Source organism: Malus domestica, chromosome 02 (genome assembly GCF_042453785.1).
Source record: "Malus domestica chromosome 02, GDT2T_hap1".
NCBI classification, from domain to species: domain Eukaryota; kingdom Viridiplantae; phylum Streptophyta; class Magnoliopsida; order Rosales; family Rosaceae; genus Malus; species Malus domestica.
In genome coordinates, this window is record NC_091662.1 from 7,609,037 (window position 1) to 7,627,772 (window position 18,736).

Sequence of the window (18,736 nt, forward strand, 5' to 3'; positions counted from 1 at the left end):
TTTAATTATCTCAATAAAGTATTTCTCCATTGTTTACTTGTTAAAAATCACAAAATTATGAGCTGCTTGCAAAGTTGCCAATTAATCAGAATAAGCAAAACATCTTCATGACCAAGGTTTAAAATATCGATGATATCGAAAATATCGGTAGTCCAAAAACACGGAAATTTCGATGGAAATATCGGGATATTATCGATATCGATAAAAATTGAATAAAAACCAAGGAAATTGTAAGAAAAACTTGGAAATTTTTATTGAAACTTTGTAGGATGTTTATTTAGTCAATTATCTATTAGTTTATCACAAAAAATTGGAAGGAAATGCATTGCATGATGGATTTAACTTATTTAAGTTGATTATATAGCGATCTGGCAAACATTGTGAGTGTAGATTATATGTAGTAATTAATGAAAGAAGTTTAAACACACCATAATCATTTATATATAATGAATTAGTTATCAGCAATAGTTTAGGGGTTAAACTTAGGGTGCATTTGTTTCACCGGATTATCTCGGGCTAGATTAAGTTCAGGAACTAAATTGGATTGGCTTGACCTAGACTAACTAGTATAAGAATAATTGAACGTTTGGTATATTGTCTAACTAAATCATAGACTAAATTATTTTTGGGATCTAAATATTTTTTTGTCATTTCTTTATTTCTCTCCCCCTCTTTCTTATCCTTTCTAGATGCTTCTTGTTCCTTTTTTTTTTTGTCAAGTTCCCTTCTACTCATTCCTTTTCTTTTTCCTTTTCTCTCCCCCTCTTTCTTATCCTTTCCAGATGCTTCTTGTTCCTTTCTTTTTTTTTGGTCAAAGCTTCTCCGTTCGTTTCTACTCATTCCTTTTCTTTTTCCTTTCCTTTTCAAATTCAGGAACTGGGTACAAGTCGATGAACCCCAACTAGATAAAAGATTTACCGATCGAAGCAAACATTGGAGTTGCAGATGGTGTGGTCGAGCGCAAACGCACAGATCGACGTCGGCGTCAAGCTTTGGGTGAACGCCAATTTGGATTTGCTTACCCAGAGAGGCACCACCGCAGTTGAGCAGGACGAGGAGAGAGGGAGAGAGGGGAGAGAGAAAGAGATAGAGGAGAGAGAGTGAGTGAGAGACAATGAATGTAACACCCCAACCCCCAAATATAATGTTTAATTTCATATTTCCCCAAATATTTATGGAATCTATCAATTTAGTCCTAATTTCCTTTACCCAATCCGGATCTACACTTAAGATTCTCTTCTCTCTCAAACTGCCACGTGGCAGCACCCCAACAATCCTTATTCTTCTCTTTTTGTCCCCTACTCCGTAACCCCTTTTTATTCTTCTTTCTTATCTGCATTCTCTATCTATCTCTCTCAAAACTCTCATCTCTCTCCTTTCTCTCTGCACCGAGACCCACATACACACACGCACACCATTGCACCTGCTCGAGGAAGACACCCATCGTCATCAACAACCTCGTCTTTCTCCCTCTCATTCTTGTCTCTGCAACTCGGTGAACGCAGGAACCCTCCGGCGAGTTTCTTGAATTTCTCCGGTTAGTTTTTTGGGACAAAATCGGCTCGGGAATAGGCACACCTATCTCTGGCGAGGCCGTGGGTGTCGAGAGGTTTTCCGACCACCACAGGTCATTTCACGGCAAACAGAAGGTATAAACGCACTCCTCTCGCCTTGTGTTTTCGTTTGGTACCTAGATCGGGGTTTAGGGTGGTAGTTTGCAGTCGGCCGAAGCTGTAGAAGCTTCGAAGTTCTTCTCTGTTCTTCCCTGTTGGTTCCCGACGAGCGTAGACCTTTCAAGCTATTTCCCATAACCCTCGGGCCTTAGGCCTGTTAGGAAGGTGGAGCAATATTATCGATATTATGGATAATATCGATAATATCGCAATATTTTAACGATAATTAAGTGGATAAGTGTGAAAATATCGCCTTCTCACAAAAACGATATTATCGGCGAAAATATCGATATTTTAGACTTTGTTCATGACCTACTATTTATCACGACAGCACATCAGTGATTATATATATCTTTCACATTACACAAAAAAATAACTCACTACAAGAAAACATGGCTTATGTGAATACATATATTCGTCACAAAAGGAGAAAATTTGTCACATTTAATAATATGTGACCCATTTTCAGCATCACCGATGAGGCGTCACCGAAAATATACATGACGAATGCCACACTTGTCACATATTTTATGTATATGTGACACTGTTTTCGCCACCTATTAATTGATTTGAATACCAAATTCCGGAGATACGTAAGCGTCACAAAAAACATAATTGGGTGACGTATAAATCCGTCACATATCATATGTGTAAGTGAGGCTAAAATTGTCACCTATTTATTTGATACGTGAGGCATGGTGCTTTGCATATTTCAAAGTCAGATACCCATTTGTTTCCAATATGTGATGAACTAATTACCACATATTCCTTGTTTCATAATTTGAAGTTAGAATTCATAACAAATGTAAGATAATACTTCAGTAAATCACATTTTAATTAATCAAGAATTTAATCACATAAGTCGAAAACATACACCATGTGACGTCTCAAATAATCTAACATGAACATCCACAAAACTAAAAAGTTTCAGTAGGATACACTCATGGTCTCTCATTTCAACTTAATAACAATTCAACACCTCTAGACATTGAGGTGCTAACAAAAAAAGTCTACCCTGAGCTATTCGTCTACCCCTGACTTGCAGCCAAAAGACCTTCAATTGTGCGATAACATCTTCATTCTCCTTTTGCAAATCCATTGTGCTCTCAGCTCTTTGTTCTTCTTTTATTGAGCTCTTATAAACATACTAGACACTTTGTCAATGTTATTCAACTAGCAATGCAAGAAAAGTCAATTACAAAGATAAATAAGAAAGAAAGAGACCACGTGTACTAGATGACAGAGATAGGACTTAACATGTAGGTTCAGGTTTCAGTAGATAAAGTTATACCTTTGCATATAGCTGCAGTAACGATCGGGGAGCGCAGCTTGGCCATACGAGAAAGAGAGAGAGAAGGTTGTGTTGAGAGCCCTTTCTTTTTCCAGCCTCTGTGTGGGGAGGGCGGGGTGGGGGGCTTTCAAGTGCTCCACCCACCGCTGATGATTGTTTATCAGTTATCAAACAATAACAATACTGCAGAAAGAAAGCCACTCAAAAGTTGAAATCAAACCAGAAAAATCCCATTCCACATTCCCAGATGCGGTACCAAACATACCTCTCTATCGATGTATTCTTCAACATCCCTTCGACCGTGGGACAACTGACAAGGATGCTCCACTCTTGCCCCAAATCTGTATTCTGTATTTCAAACCTCAATGACCATCACACTTGCTCCAGCCTCTTAACTCGACAAACTAAAAAAACCAAAACCCTTTCTAAGAATCATTGATAATATGCTGACTTGTTGCAAGAAAATTTCACGAGCACAAACACCATCTAGTTAGAAATAACAGTGTTATTGATGATCATGTAACTAGTTGTGACAGACCATTACATAGACTGCCGGAGTATGGACTTCATCACTGTCTGTTAAGAACACAAGGACAAAATGTTAGTACAAAAACTATCAAACCCCAAACGTGTGAAGCATAATAGACTTCCCCGACCCAAACCTCGACTTACAAGTGTGAAACTAACTTCTACAAGATGCAATCTGTAACCTAAACACCACTATATAAAATTCAGCCCCATACTCAGGACACAAGATGACTGGTGAGGTTTTTCGTTACCCACACGTTAATATCACTATTTTCACAGCATTTGGGAAGCTGAAGTTGGCTAGAAGGTTATAATATATATCCAAAGATTAGCCACAAATGTAGATAAAGGGATGGCTTCTTGAAAAATATGTACATTAAAATCCATATAGGATGCACGCATAGAAAGCCATTGATGGTCCATTAGCTTTAATGTCATGCAATAGATAAGATTGAAAGCTGATTCATTTTCTGTCAAATGAAAAGAAAAAAACTTGATTACATGGAACAAAATACATGAAACGGCACATTCAAGCTGAAAACAAAGACACAGAGGAAGCAAGCACGTATAATTAATTTGCAATTAATCATGCAAACTAGCAATCGACCAATCAACAACAACAAAGCCTTTTCCCACTAAGTGGGGTCGGCTATATGAATCCTAGAATGCCATTGCGCTCGGTTTTGTGTCATGTCCTCTGTTAGATCCAAGTACTCAAGTCTTTTCTTAGGGTCTCTTCCAAAGTTTTCCTAGGTCTTCCTCTACCCCTTCGGCCCTGAACCTCTATCCCGTAGTAACATTTTCGAACCGGAGCGTCAGTAGGCCTTCTTTGCACATGTCCAAACCACCGAAACCGATTTGCTCTCATATTTCCTTCAATTTTGGCTACTCCTACTTTACCTCGGATATCCTCATTCCCAATCTTATCATTTCTCGTGTGCCCATACATCCCACGAAGCATCCTCATCTCCGCTACACCCATTTTGTGTACGTGTTGATGCTTCACCGCCCAACATTCTGTGCCATACAACATCGCTGGCCTTATTGCCGTCCTATAAAATTTTCCCTTGAGCTTCAGTGGCCTACGACGGTCACACAACACGCCGGATGCACTCTTACACTTCATCCATCCAGCTTGTATTCTATGGTTGAGATCTCCATCTAATTCTCCGTTCTCTTGCAAGATAGATCCTAGGTAGCGAAAACGGTCACTTTTTGTGATCTTCGCTAGATTGCTCCGGTCATTAGTGTGGATAAGTATATAAATGGATAGAGATAGGAAAGCAAACACAAGATGTACGTGGTTCACCCAGATTGGCTACGTCCACGGAATAGAGGAGTTCTCATTAATTGTGAAGGGTTTACACAAGTACATAGGTTCAAGCTCTCCTTTAGTGAGTACAAGTGAATGATTTAGTACAAATGACATTAGGAAATATTGTGGGAGAATGATCTCGTAACCACGAAACTTCTAAGTACCGGAGTGTGGTATCGTCTTGACTTGCCTTATCTGTCTCATAGGTAGATGTGGCATCTTCTCTGGAAGTACTCTTCCTCCATCCAGGGGTGGTATCTGTAACTGGTGGAGATGCACAAGGTAATGTATCAATTTCACTTGAAGTTTACTTGTAGTTTCAGGCTTGGTCAAGCGCGATACAAACCATGTAGTAGGAGTCCCCCAAGTCGCCGAGCTAGGGGATCTGCTGAAAGAGGTGACAGACAAGGTAAGCAATCAGAGCTCCGACTGTTTGTTCACATTCTCCCTATCTTGCAGGCAGCATGAAGGATAAAGAGAAGAAAAATGAGAAAAGATGATATGGGATACTTTTGCTTTTGAAGAAGTAACTTTTCACAGACTTATTCTTGAACTGGGCTGGAGGGTTTTCTGGTTTCCTCCAGAGTATAAGGCCGACTGAAGAATTTGAGGGTCAAAACAAGTCCATCAAATCTAGAGTACGTTTGACCCTGCTGATATGGGATACTTTTGCTTTTGACAGAGTAGTGGATGTATTGGCACGTGTGCTGTTACGCTTGTCTCCACATGCTTCCTTGTATCCTTCTCACTTGCCCTATCTGTTCCTCAGGCAGATGCGGTATCTTCCCTGGAAGCATAAGATATTGAAGATGAGTACTCAAGAGCAATGCCAGGTAAGTAATCAGGTAAGGGGTTCCAGGCAGTCAGTTCCTGGCTGAAAGCTTGATTCCAAGTGCTGACTGATTGCTTTCTTTCTCCTTGTCTTACAGGTAAGAACAAGGTCAAAGGAAAAGACAGGGAAAAAGCATGATATGGGATACTCTTGCTTTTAACCCTGATGATATGAGATATTCTTGCTCTAGTATAGCTTGTTTACAGAGGTATTATCGGGGGGAAAGAAAGTTGAATATTTCGAAAGGATTCGTTGGGAGTGCCCTCTCAGATAAGAGGAAGGGTTGAGCATTTTTGCAGGTCTGCCTGTTCGTTGGGGATGGAGGTCGACATATATAGGAGTTTCTCTAACATCAAGTAATAATGTTATTCCTTTACCCTGCTTGGTCATAGCACGGTAGTGGGAGATGCCAGCTTCACATGTTTTAACTCTGTCAGAGCACTTTGAAAAAGTGGTATGTGGTATCTGGAAAGCTGATGTTGCGTGTGAAGATTACAGACAAGCTTTATCCAAGGAGATCCAGCTCTTGAAGTTGGGAAAGTGGTGCCTCTTCGGTTTTCGAACAAGCAATCCTGTCAGGGATCTGGCTCTCGAGATTCGGAGAACGATGCCTCTTCGATTTTTGAGAAAGCAATCCTGCTGGGGTCTGGCTCTCGAGATTCGGAGAGCGGTGTCTCTTCGATTTTTGAGAAAGTAATCATGTTGGGAGTCTGGCTCTCGAGATTCGGAGGGCGGTGCCTCTTTGATTTTGGAGCAAGCAATCTTGTTGGGAGTGTTTTCTCGAATGTGAGTAAAGGTTGGGCATGTTTGCTAGTCTACCTTGCCATGAAGCACAGAGGTTGACACACAGAGACTTTCCAATTATCCAGCAGTGGTACTGTTCCTTTACCCTCTCTTCGATTTTTGAGAAAGTAATCATGTTGGGAGTCTGGCTCTCGAGATTCGGAGGGCGGTGCCTCTTCGATTTTGGAGCAAGCAATCTTGTTGGGAGTGTTTTCTCGAATGTGAGTAAAGGTTGGGCATGTTTGCTAGTCTACCTTGCCACGAAGCACAGAGGTTGACACACAGGGACTTTCCAATTATCCAACAGTGGTACTGTTCCTTTACCCTCTCTTCGATTTTTGAGAAAGTAATCATGTTGGGAGTCTGGCTCTCGAGATTCGGAGGGCGATGCCTCTTCGATTTTGGAGCAAGCAATCTTGTTGGGAGTGTTTTCTCGAATGTGAGTAAAGGTTGGGCATGTTTGCTAGTCTACCTTGCCACGAAGCACAGAGGTTGACACACCGGGACTTTCCAATTATCCAGCAGTGGTACTGTTCATTTACCCTTGTGGGTAATAATATGGTAGCTAAACCTTCAAAATTTATGTGTCTAAACTTTGTTAGTGTTGTTTCTTTGCTATTCTTTTACCCTTCTTGGTCAAAGCGATGTAGTGGGAGCTGCAAGCTTCACGTGTCTCAACTTTGTCAGAGAACTTTGGCAAAGTTATTTGGGGTACCCATGAGCTACTGTTGCGTGTGGGAAGTGGGTGATTGAACAGTACGATTCATGTGCTTTCTACTTCGCCAGAAATCTTCGACAGAATGCCCATAATTTCCGCAAAGCTGAGTGTGCGTGTGACAGGTGCTGACAAGGCTGGAAAAGTAGGTGCCTCTTCGATTTCTGAGATCGGCCCTCGTGGTCTCTGAGCAGCCCAGCTTTTGAGAAAGCAAGCCTCTTCGAATTTTGAGATCGGCCTTCGTGGTCTTTGAGCAGCCCAGCTTTTGAGAAAGCAAACGCCTATTCGATTTCTGAGATCGACCCTCGTGGTCTCTGAGCAGCCCAGCTTTTAAGAAAACAAACTCCTCTTCGATTTCTGAGCAGGCGCCTCTTCGATTTCTGAAGCTTCGTCGAGTGCAGATTTTTATAGGGGCTGACATTAAGTTTCAAAGCACACTTGAATATCCACCAGTAGAAGCTCCATTCTTGCACTTCTAAGATCTTGATTTGTCCAACCTCTTCTCTCTTCAACACCTTTGAAAATGTCTGGCCCCTCCGACCGTCGTTTTGACTTGAACCTTGTTGAAGAGGCAGCCCCGCCTTCTCCAGACAACATATGGCGCCCATCCTTCGTCTCCCCTACTGGTCCTCTTACCGTTGGGGATTCCGTGATAAAGAATGATATGACCGCTGCGGTAGTGGCCAGGAACCTTCTCACTCCTAAAGATAACAGACTACTTTCCAAACGGTCTGATGAGTTGGCTGTTAAGGATTTTCTGGCTCTCAGTGTTCAGTGTGCAGGTTCTGTGTCTAATATGGCCCAACGCCTATTTGCTCGAACCCGCCAAGTTGAATCATTGGCGGCTGAAGTGATGAGTCTCAAACAGGAGATTAGAGGGCTCAAGCATGAGAATAAACAGTTGCACCGGCTCGCACATGACTATGCTACAAACATGAAGAGGAAGCTTGACCAGATGAAGGAATCTGATGGTCAGGTTTTACTTGATCACCAGAGATTTGTGGGTTTGTTCCAAAGGCATTTATTGCCTTCGTCTTCTGAGGCTGTACCGCGTAATGAAGCTCCAAATGATCAACCTCTGATGCCTCCTCCTTCTAGGGTTCTGTCCAGTACTGAGGCTCCGAATGATCCCCCTCCGGTGCCTTCTCTTTCTGGGGCTCTACCGACTGCTGAGACTTCTCCTAAGCAACCTTTGTGAATGCTCCCTCTTGTTTGTTTATTTGACTCAAGTATATGTACATATTTGTAACTTATCGGGGATATCAATAAATAAGCTTTCCTTCATTTCAATGTATTGTATTAAATACACCAAAGCCTTCTTCGCTAAGTTCTTTGAATTTTCTTTTGTTGAAGCTTGTATGTTGAAGCTTTGTAAGTGGAGCATGTAGGTTGAGGTAGTGTTCCCTTAATTTCCTGAGTGAGGAAAACTTCTCGGTTGGAGACTTGGAAAATCCAAGTCACTGAGTGGGATCGGCTATATGAATCTTAGAACGCCATTGTGTTCTGTGTGTCATGTCCTCCGTTAGATCCAAGTACTCTAAGTCTTTTCTTAGGGTCTCTTCCAAAGTTTTCCTAGGTCTTCCTCTACCCCTTCGGTCCTGAACCTCTGTCCCATAGTCACATCTTCTAATCGGAGCGTCAGTAGGCCTTCTTTGCACATGTCCAAACCACCGTAACCGATTTTCTCTCATCTTTCCTTCAATTTCGGCTACTCCTACTTTACCCCGGATATCCTCATTCCTAATCTTATCCTTTCTCGTGTGCCCACACATCCAACGAAGCATCCTCATCTCCGCTACACCCATTTTGTGTACGTGTTGATGCTTCACCGCCCAACATTCTGTGCCATACAGCATCGCCGACCTTATTGCCGTCCTATAAAATTTTCCCTTGAGCTTCAGTGGCATACGGCGGTCACACAACACGCCGGATGCACTCTTCCACTTCATCCATCCAGCTTGTATTCTATGGTTGAGATCTCCATCTAATTCTCCATTCTTTTGCAAGATAGATCCTAGGTAACGAAAACGGTCGCTCTTTGGTATTTCTTGATCTCCGATCCTCACCCCTAACTCGTTTTGGCCTCCATTTGCACTGAACTTGCACTCCATATATTCTGTCTTTGATCGGCTTAGGCGAAGACCTTTAGATTCCAACACTTCTCTCCAAAGGTTAAGCTTTGCATTTACCCCTTCCTGAGTTTCATCTATCAACACTATATCGTCTGCGAAAAGCATACACCAAGGAATATCATCTTGAATATGTCCTGTTAACTCATCCATTACCAACGCAAAAAGGTAAGGACTTAAGGATGAGCCTTGATGTAATCCTACAGTTATGGGAAAGCTTTCGGTTTGTCCTTCATGAGTTCTTACGGCAGTCTTTGCTCCTTCATACATATCCTGTATAGCTTGGATATATACTACTCGTACTCCTTTCTTCTCTAAAATCCTCCAAAGAATGTCTCTTGGGACCCTATCATACGCTTTTTCCAAATATATAAAGACCATGTGTAAATCCTTTTTCCCATCTCTATATCTTTCCATCAATCTTCGTAAGAGATAGATTGCCTCCATGGTTGAGCGCCCTGGCATGAACCCGAATTGGTTGTCCGAAACCCGTGTCTCTTGCCTCAATCTATGCTCAATGACTCTCTCCCAGAGCTTCATTGTATGACTCATTAGCTTAATACCCCTATAGTTCATGCAATTTTGTACATCGCCCTTATTCTTGTAGATAGGCACCAAAGTGCTCGTTCGCCACTCATTTGGCATCTTCTTCGTTTTCAAAATCCTATTGAAAAGGTCAGTGAGTCATGTTATACCCGTCTCTCCCAAAACTTTCCACACTTCGATTGGTATATCATCTGGGCCTACTGCTTTTCTATGCTTCATCTTCTTCAAAGCTACAACCACTTTTTCCTTCCGGATTCTACGATAAAAAGAATAGTTTCTACACTCTTCTGAATTACTCAACTCCCCTAAAGAAGCACTCCTTTCATGTCCTTCATTGAAAAGATTATGAAAATAACCTTTCCATCTGTCTTTAACCGCGTTCTCTGTAGCAAGAACCTTTCCATCCTCATCCTTGATGCACCTCACTTGGTTTAGGTCCCTTGTCTTCTTTTCCCTTACTCTAGCTAGTTTATAGATATCCAACTCTCCTTCTTTGGTATCTAGTCGCTTATACATATCGTCATAAGCCGCTAACTTAGCTTCTCTCACAGCTTTCTTCGCCTCTTGCTTCGCTTTTCTATACCTTTCACCATTTTCATCGGTCCTATCCTTGTATAAGGCTTTACAACATTCCTTCTTAGCCTTCACCTTTGTTTGTACCTCCTCATTCCACCACCAAGATTCCTTTTGGTGTGGGGCAAAGCCCTTGGACTCTCCTAATACCTCTTTTGCTACTTTTCGGATACAACTAGCCATGGAATCCCACATTTGGTTAGCTTCCCCCTCTCTATCCCACACACACTGGGTGATTACTTTCTCTTTGAAAATTGCTTGTTTTTCTTCTTTTAGATTCCACCATCTAGTCCTTGGGCACTTCCAAGTCTTGTTCTTTTTTCTCACTCTTTTGATATGTACATCCATCACCAACAAGCGATGTTGATTTGCCACGCTCTCTCCTAGTATAACTTTGCAATCCTTACAAGTTATACGATCCCCTTTCCTCATTAGAAGAAAATCTATTTGTGTTTTTGACGACCCACTCTTGTAGGTGATCACATGTTCTTCTCTCTTCTTAAAGAAGGTGTTGGCTAAGAAGAGATCATATGCCATTGCAAAATCCAAGATAGCTTCCCCATCCTCGTTTCTCTCCCCAAAACCATGGCCACCATGAAAACCTCCATAGTTGCCTGTCTCCCTGCCCACGTGTCCATTTAAATCTCCTCCTATAAATAACTTCTCCATCTGAGCAATTCCTTGCACCAAGTCTCCAAGGTCTTCCCAAAATTTCTCTTTCGAACTCATATCCAACCCTACTTGAGGTGCGTACGCACTAATCACATTGATAAGTTCTTGTCCTATTACAATCTTGATTGCCATGATTCTATCTCCTACCCTCTTGACATCTACAACATCTTGTGTCAAGGTCTTGTCCACGATGATGCCAACACCGTTTCTCGTTCTATTTGTGCCCGAATACCATAGTTTAAACCCTGAGTTTTCTAGATCCTTTGCCTTACGACCAACCCACTTAGTTTCTTGTAGGCACATAATATTTATCATTCTCCTCACCATAACTTCTACTACTTCCATAGATTTTCCCGTCAAGGTTCCTATATTCCACGTTCCTAAACGCATTTTGCTCTCTTGAACTCTACCCTTCTGTCCTAGCTTCTTCACCCTTCCCCGTCTAATAGGATCAAAGTACTTCTTTTGTGTGTCCCGTGTAAAGTTGATAGGAGCATATGCTCCCAAACAACTTTGAGTGGAGTCGTTCGAAAAGAAGTTTCTATAGCCCCCTTGCTCATTTAACACTGCATCCGGGTGCCGATGGAGATACAGCGACCCTTGCTCACTTATCACTGTGCTTGGGCCACACAACGCGCCACTTACGGGTGACGCCCTAACTTTAGCGCGATTCCGTTCTGGATTCATTTTCATAAGGATTCGACGTAATCATGGAGTGCCGGCTGTCGACTACCTGACGCCCTCCCCCTCCTCCTTTATCCGGGCTTGGGACCGGCGATGTAAGATAAACTTACACGGCGGAGTTCAAACTAGCAATCGACCAATCAAGATTAAGAATTTAACAAAGGGTGAGCGTCTATCCATCATTAATCTAGTTAAAATCCTCCACAGAAAACAAGACCCAACACATGAACATGTATGTAAGCACTCGACTTCGAATGGTGATTATATTAAGGAAAAGATCTGGACCTTCCACTTTTGTCCTTATGGCTATGTTTTTATTATGCAGTAGGAAAAACCAAGATGGATATTCATCCAAGACAAAGGAAGAGCAACAAAAAAATAAAGACAGTTAAACTTGGAGTTTCCATCAAAAGCCAAAGGAAACTGCACAAATCTGAACGGCCCCTAGCTAGTTCCTTACCAGGAAATCTAACCCGTTTGCATGCCACTTAATTCCTCCAAATTACAAAAGCATGTAAAAACATATAATATTGCATATATGAAGATGTAGTTGCAAGTTATACAGCTTTAATTTTGTACTAATATGATCATATATATAATTAAATATTTATTTTTTTCTTTGAATTTTCTACAGACGACAGGCCAAAATGGGGGAGGTGAGTTGTGCATAATTCCTAATCAAATATGATCGTAGAAACCCTTTAGTACAAAAAGGGCCAAGCCATGCACCCAGGACACAGTGAACATGGAAATCCATATACCATTTGACAATACCAAATCAAGCAATCTCTAAAGATCAGAAATGGATCCTAAATCAGAAACCTGATCTCATATGCATTAAAATGATTAACAAATTTTCAGTGAATCATCACAAAATGGGTATAGAAAAGCAACCCAATTTCTTAATTTCAAAAAGGGAAAGATTAAAAAAAGGTTCTGATTTCTCACCACAACCAAAATAATCACATTGTTACAATTTGAACTTCGGTCGATTTCCCTCATCGGCATAAACAAAAACAGTAACTTCAGTCTATGCATGCAAACCAAACTCATCAATCAATTCCTAAAATCAACTGCAAATCACAAAATTATTGTTCAGGCCTCTTAGGGTTCAAATGTAAGCTAAGAAAAATTTCTAACAAAACCAACTCATACCTCTTCATACAACAGTTTGTCGCCATCATCACTTAGTTCTTCATCACTGCCGACTTCAGCCTTTTCATCAGCCTCTTCGTCACTTCCATACACTGAATTGTTCTCCATCATCCTAATTACTCACACCTTATAAACCCTAATTTAGTGATATATGCCATTAATTTCCTTTACACCCAGAAATTCAATTCACGATAAAGAAATTAAATCACAAGCCATGAATCTACTTATTGAACTGCTTCAAGAAGAAAATCCTAATAATAAATTAAAAGAATAAACGAGGGAAACAAATAAATACCTACCGTGCGAGAACAACCGAATAACTATTTTCCCCAATCTGCATCGTATTAGGTCAGCTGTACACATAATGTTGGGCGGTGAAACATCAACACGTAAATAAAATGGGTGTAACGGAGATGATGATGCTTCGTAGCGGAGATAATGATGCTTCGTAGCGGAGATAATGATGCTTGAATTGTTCTCCATCATCCTAATTACTCACACCTTATAAACCCTAATTTAGTGATATATGCCATTAATTTCCTTTACACCCAGAAATTCAATTCACGATAAAGAAATTAAATCACAAGCCATGAATCTACTTATTGAACTGCTTCAAGAAGAAAATCCTAATAATAAATTAAAAGAATAAACGAGGGAAACAAATAAATACCTACCGTGCGAGAACAACCGAATAACTATTTTCCCCAATCTGCATCGTATTAGGTCAGCTGTACACATAATGTTGGGCGGTGAAACATCAACACGTAAATAAAATGGGTGTAACGGAGATGATGATGCTTCGTAGCGGAGATAATGATGCTTCGTAGGATGTGTGGGCACACGACAAAGAATAAGATTGGGAATGAGGATATCCGAGTTAAAGCAGGAGTAGCCGAAATTGAAGGAAAGATGAAAGAAAATCGGTTACGGTGGTTTGGACATGTGCAAAGAAGGCCTACTGACGTTCCGGTTCGAAGATGTAACTATGGAACAGAGGTTCAAGACCGAAGAGGTAGAGGAAGACCTAAGAAAACTTTGGAAGAGACTTTAAGAAAAGACTTAGACTACTTAGATTTAATGGAGAACATGACACAAAACCGAGCGCAATGGCGTCCTAGGATTCATGTAGCCGACCTCACTTACTGAGAAAATGCTTTGTTGTTGCATCGTGTTAGGTCAGAGATGAGAGAATGAGCGAGCGGCCGAGGGTGTGAGAATGGGCGACATAGGGAGACGAAGGAGAGTTGGTCGTTACCATCGCTGGCAACCACCAAGAGCCGGTCGTCAAAATCGTGGGAGAGCTGAACGGGATGTGGGCTGGGAGCGACGAGATGGGGTGAGAGCAGAACAAATGACTTTTACAATTTGGGGGTTTCTGATAAATACATTTTATTTTCTTTCCTGCCTTTGTAGAATAGGTGAGGCATTTCCTGCCGTCACTTGTTTGTACGTGGCCTTAGCTTATATTATGCGAAGAATACTATATTTTCGTCACTTAATTGAAATATATTGGGTGGTAAGTTTTTTCGCACAATAGTTCGTGAGGAATTAAAAAGTTTATGTGACGAACAGAATTAGGAAAAAAATTTGTATCCCACCCAAAACTTTATGTGACGCTTTCTTAAAATTTGTCACTTATTTTAACAAAATGTGATGAATTTCTCTGCATCACAAAGAATTCCGTCACCTAAGCCCTGTTTTCTTGTAGTGGTACTATTGGTTGCAACCCTAGTTTGAGATATGCTTCTCCGGTGGGAACTCGTTGTTTTAGATGAGGTGAACCACCCCATTCTTGTCCAGAACATAATTTTGTCCCCCATGCAATGTTCCCGACACATCCGAATACCCTCGTCGTGTACAAACATTTAAAATCGTAATCAACTTCTAGCATGGTTTGCAGTGGTATGCATTCAAAGCCTAGTGCAAGATTACCATAAAACATTCTCAAGCTATTGAAGGGTTTATTGTGTTTGAATCATAGGCATGAGTTATGGAAAGAGGGTAGACAAGGTGATCAGTAAGCAAAACATGCCAGCCTCACAAAGCTCTGAGGTGTATCCATGTAGGAGTTTTGTGTGTTCAAGAAGCTCCGGTGATCGGGCTTTAATTTCTAACAATATTAAGTTTATTGGCATCCGTGTTCTTCATTTTTGTAATCTCGTTCGTTAATACAAATATCAATTGAAATTCCCACAGTGACATACAAATAGCATCTCACTTGATTTTCATTGCTACCAAATATCACAGTAGTTTGCTTAGCAGGGCATAATTGCCCTTTTACTGGGAAAGTTACAAACATTATTTAGAACCAGCTTTGATCATACAAAAACTACTACTTGCTAACCCTGTTTTGTGGAGATATAACGGACATGAACATAGGAATGAAAAAACAGGCAGCTAAAAAGGAGAGAGCTTTAGAGGCTTTGAAGTAGTTTGAGAGTTTCGTCGATATGCTTCTCGGGCTGGAACTGGTTGTTGTAGATGAGTTGAACCACCCCATTCTTGTCCAGAACATATGTCTGTCTCCCTGGCAACGCCCCAAACAGATCCGACGGCACTCCCCATTCTTTCCTCACCTTGTTACCCTCATCGCTGAGTAATGTGAACGGAAGTCTGTTCTTCTTTGCAAACTCCTACAAACATTTGCAATCGTAATCAACTTCGAGCATGGATTTGTAGTGGTTATGCATACAAAGCATACAAAACAAGTGTTGAATAAACTACTAGAGAGAACGAACATTCGCGATTTATAATTCTTAGCTCACGTATTAGCAGCTTAAGTTTTTTATTACATTGAAAAACCAACAAATTTATCCTTACATCTGTTGAAGAATCAATGAGCTTTGGCCTTGTGCATAATTACCAAACTAAGCCTCAATGCAATGACACTACATGATCTAAACACACAAAGCTTTCACAGTACCTTGTGCGATGATGGGTCATCACCGCTAATCCCTACAACCTCGGCGCCGGCCTTCTTAAACTGCTCGTAAGAATCTCTGAAAGCACAAGCCTAAGGAAGTATCAATTTGTCAGTGTCTGTACTAACTAAAGGCACAATGTTTATCCGCAATGCAAATTCCATATCATTAACCGAAAATTTACCGATACATAGCAGAAGAGAAAATTATTGGACAAAACTAATCCAGGATAAGCATATCAAGCATAAAAAAATTCAAATTAATTGGATTTAGAACATGCAAAACAATGTGATTAGTTTTAAACCTGTTTGGTGCAGCTAGGGCTCTCATCAGCAGGGTAGAAATAGAGAACCACAGGCTTTCCCTTAAATTTGGAGAAGCTCACAGTTTTTCCATCCTGATCTTTCAACGTGAAGGCTGGTGGAACCGTACCCTTGTCCACCTGTCCACAAACAGACCAACCATGACTAATCAATAAAACAAATTAGCCGCCGTAAGAGACTTGTAGCTCAAATGATTAAGAGTGTTTATCCCTGCACTCGATCATAAGAAACACAACATATATAAGCAAAATGAACCTTAGCAGAAATGAACATCTTGCCAGAGGAAGATGAAGGGATTGGCAGAGTGGAAGAAGTGGAGAACCTGAGGCCATAGAATTTAGAATGTGAAGAGCCGGAGGCAATTGGGAGGGTTTGGGAAGATGGGTAGCCTTTGGGAGTTTGGGTGGGGAGTAGAGAGGGGAAGGCTGGCTGCTTGGGAACAGAGAGAGAGGCCATTGGATTGGATTAGACTGGACAAAATTAATCAGAGAGAAATATAAAGTTGTCTCCTAGGTTTCTCTGTTTTTTGTTGGGTTTTATCACAATTGGTGTAGGAAGATAAGGGAGGGAGCGTGTTGGGTTTTGGGGAGAAGATGGGGATATATTGGCTTTCGTGGACGATTGCTGACCCCAACCTTTGAACGCGTCAAATTTGTCGAGTTCAACCGACAAAGTTTGTAATTTAAATTTCAAGCTGATTACAATATATGTATTTACTTAATTTCATCAAGTTAATGCAAGTATCTAGCACGCATCAACTTGTCATTATATGTGTTTAGTTGTTGAGTTGATGCATAATTTAGTATTAGTTTGCTTTAATTTTTTTTTCAAGAAATTTTGGTCACTGTGAAAAATAAAAGGCTTAGTTTTAGCAACACTTCCTGAAATTCTATTTTGATCTTACTTTGCCCTGTAACTAAAAAATCATTATTTTACTCTTTAAAACTCAAATTCGTTCTACTTTGATTTGTGAACTCTCACTTCTCTCTTAAACTTATAGGTTGTCTCCTGAAACATATGTGAGACCCAACACCCAATAAAACTCTGCAACTAGAGAATATTAAATTTAAAAGAGATTGAAGAGATGAAAAAATAAAAATGAAATTTATTAGTGTTGCTCCCAAAACAAACCCACATACAAAATTAACACATCTAAGACAACATGGAATGGATTCTGAGTTTTATAGAAACGACTTTCAAGTTTTAGAGAGCAAAATAAGATCAAAATCGAGTTCTAGGGGCAAAGTAGAGCGAATTATAAGTTTCAAATAGTAAAATGATGACTTTTAAGTTACATGGAGTAAAATGAAATTATAATCGAGTTTCAAATGGCGTAATTAAAAATAAGCCAAAATAGAATGGTATACATACATTTGTAAAGGGCTTTACCCCAAGTGATTTTTGTTCACCCAAGCCCAAGTTTCTGGCCCGAACTAGTTTTGAGTGTAGTTTTATTTTGGGCCTTGAGCCCCGGTTATACCAATACAGAGGAAAAAAAAATCAAACACAAATATGCTGCGAAAATTTGGAGGGAGAAGAATACTCCACAGTAATAAACCCTAAACCCCTAAATTCTCAGTACTAATCCCCTTACGTGTGGAATCCCTAATTGGGTTTCTGAATTGTGAACAGGATAAGGCGTTCTGGGCTGGGTTCTTTGCGTTTTCTCTCGAAGCATTAGAATTATGGAGGGTTTGCAGAAGTTGATTGGGAAAATCCCGAAAGACCCCCCAAAATTGGGCTCCGCTTCGGCTTCCTTCGACCCTAACCGTGGGACTGAAGGTCTCGCCGCCGCTCTGTCTTCCTCCGATCAGTCTCGTATTTTGCTCAACAGACCCGCCAGGTACCTGTCTCTCTCTTTCTCTCCTTGTTTTTTACTTTATTTGTTCAGTTCTTTGAAGTTTCAGAAAATTTTATGGATTCTGTGAATTGGGTTGCGTTTGGTTTGTAATGGGAGGCTTGGATTTGCGAGTTGTCTTTGAAATACCAAATTGTTGGATTTTTTGTTCAGTGATTTCCCCAATCATGGTTTAGGGTTCTGAAGGCTTGGATTTGTGGGGTTTTGCTTTCAATGATTTCCCGAAAGCGGGTTTCACTTGGTTTTAAAAGAGTTGAGGTTGATGCATTAATCAGCCATGAATTTATTTCTATGTATGCTTGTTGAATGTCAGCACTCTGAGTGTAAACACTGGATATTGCTGCCGTTGTCTTCTTCTTTTTACGGCAATTTTTTCAATGTTTACTTGCAGGCAATTGGTGTCACTGTGGACGTGCTCGAAGCTTTGTACAATTTGCTTTGTTGCTGGAATTGTTGTTGGTTATAAGCTGAAGCGACGCGTCCGAAGTTGGACTTCCAAACTTCTCAAGAAGATCAGAGATGATTGATTGCAACTGGATCTCTTTATATGAATCCATCTAATGTGTTGCTCTCCATAGAAGAATGATTCTCCACCAATAGTTGTTTGCTCTAGAGGGTGCAATTTTGATTTGCTTCCCGAGGTTATACTAACCCTGCATCTGACCTGATTAACAGATATTGTTAGCCTTCGGCTTTCTATTATGTTAATGATAAATTTTACGAGTTAACTATGAGCAT

General features: G+C 40.7%; 1 protein-coding gene and 3 long non-coding RNA genes across 9 annotated transcripts; 2 read left to right on the forward strand and 2 right to left on the reverse strand.

Moving 5' to 3' along the window:
- Window positions 1-2,490: 2,490 nt before the first annotated feature.
- Window positions 2,491-13,331, reverse strand: LOC114819739 (uncharacterized). Of its 5 annotated transcripts, none has more exons than XR_011572729.1 (5): window positions 13,196-13,331; window positions 12,897-13,032; window positions 3,230-3,368; window positions 2,965-3,110; window positions 2,491-2,808 (listed from the first exon to the last, which is right to left on the reverse strand). It is a non-coding gene; the product is annotated as an uncharacterized lncRNA (long non-coding RNA). The 5 variants fall into 5 exon arrangements; XR_011572730.1 differs by having other exon boundaries at window positions 2,965-3,147; XR_011572728.1 differs by having other exon boundaries at window positions 2,554-2,820.
- A 61-nt stretch (window positions 13,332-13,392) lies between these two features.
- Window positions 13,393-14,248, forward strand: LOC114819747 (uncharacterized). Its single transcript, XR_003767114.2, has 2 exons — window positions 13,393-13,619; window positions 14,072-14,248. It is a non-coding gene; the product is annotated as an uncharacterized lncRNA (long non-coding RNA).
- Window positions 14,249-15,003: 755 nt separating this feature from the next.
- Window positions 15,004-16,764, reverse strand: LOC103431589 (peroxiredoxin Q, chloroplastic-like). Of its 2 annotated transcripts, XM_070807489.1 has the most exons (5): window positions 16,396-16,764; window positions 16,122-16,259; window positions 15,820-15,909; window positions 15,272-15,529; window positions 15,004-15,109 (listed from the first exon to the last, which is right to left on the reverse strand). In XM_070807489.1, exons 1-4 carry the CDS (start codon window positions 16,594-16,596, stop codon window positions 15,311-15,313), a joined length of 648 nt encoding a protein of 215 aa, XP_070663590.1. In that variant the 5' UTR covers window positions 16,597-16,764; the 3' UTR covers window positions 15,004-15,109; window positions 15,272-15,310. The 2 variants fall into 2 exon arrangements, with proteins under 2 accessions (XP_070663590.1, XP_008367978.1); XM_008369756.3 differs by having other exon boundaries at window positions 15,004-15,529; window positions 16,396-16,726.
- Window positions 16,765-17,627: 863 nt separating this feature from the next.
- Window positions 17,628-18,729, forward strand: LOC139189160 (uncharacterized). The gene is made up of 3 exons (XR_011572769.1): window positions 17,628-17,689; window positions 17,773-17,983; window positions 18,390-18,729. It is a non-coding gene; the product is annotated as an uncharacterized lncRNA (long non-coding RNA).
- The last annotated feature ends 7 nt before the right edge of the window (window positions 18,730-18,736 follow it).

Excerpts from the sequence above, each read along its gene's own strand:
- LOC103431589 (XM_070807489.1), bottom strand. The coding sequence starts at position 16,596 with ATGGCCTCTCTCTCTGTTCCCAAGCAGCCAGCCTTCCCCTCTCTACTC. Across the intron at positions 16,260-16,395 it reads AGATGTTCATTTCTGCTAAG|GTGGACAAGGGTACGGTTCC; the intron begins GTTCATTTTGCT and ends GTTTGTGGACAG. Across the intron at positions 15,910-16,121 it reads GCCCTAGCTGCACCAAACAG|GCTTGTGCTTTCAGAGATTC; the intron begins GTTTAAAACTAA and ends ATACTTCCTTAG.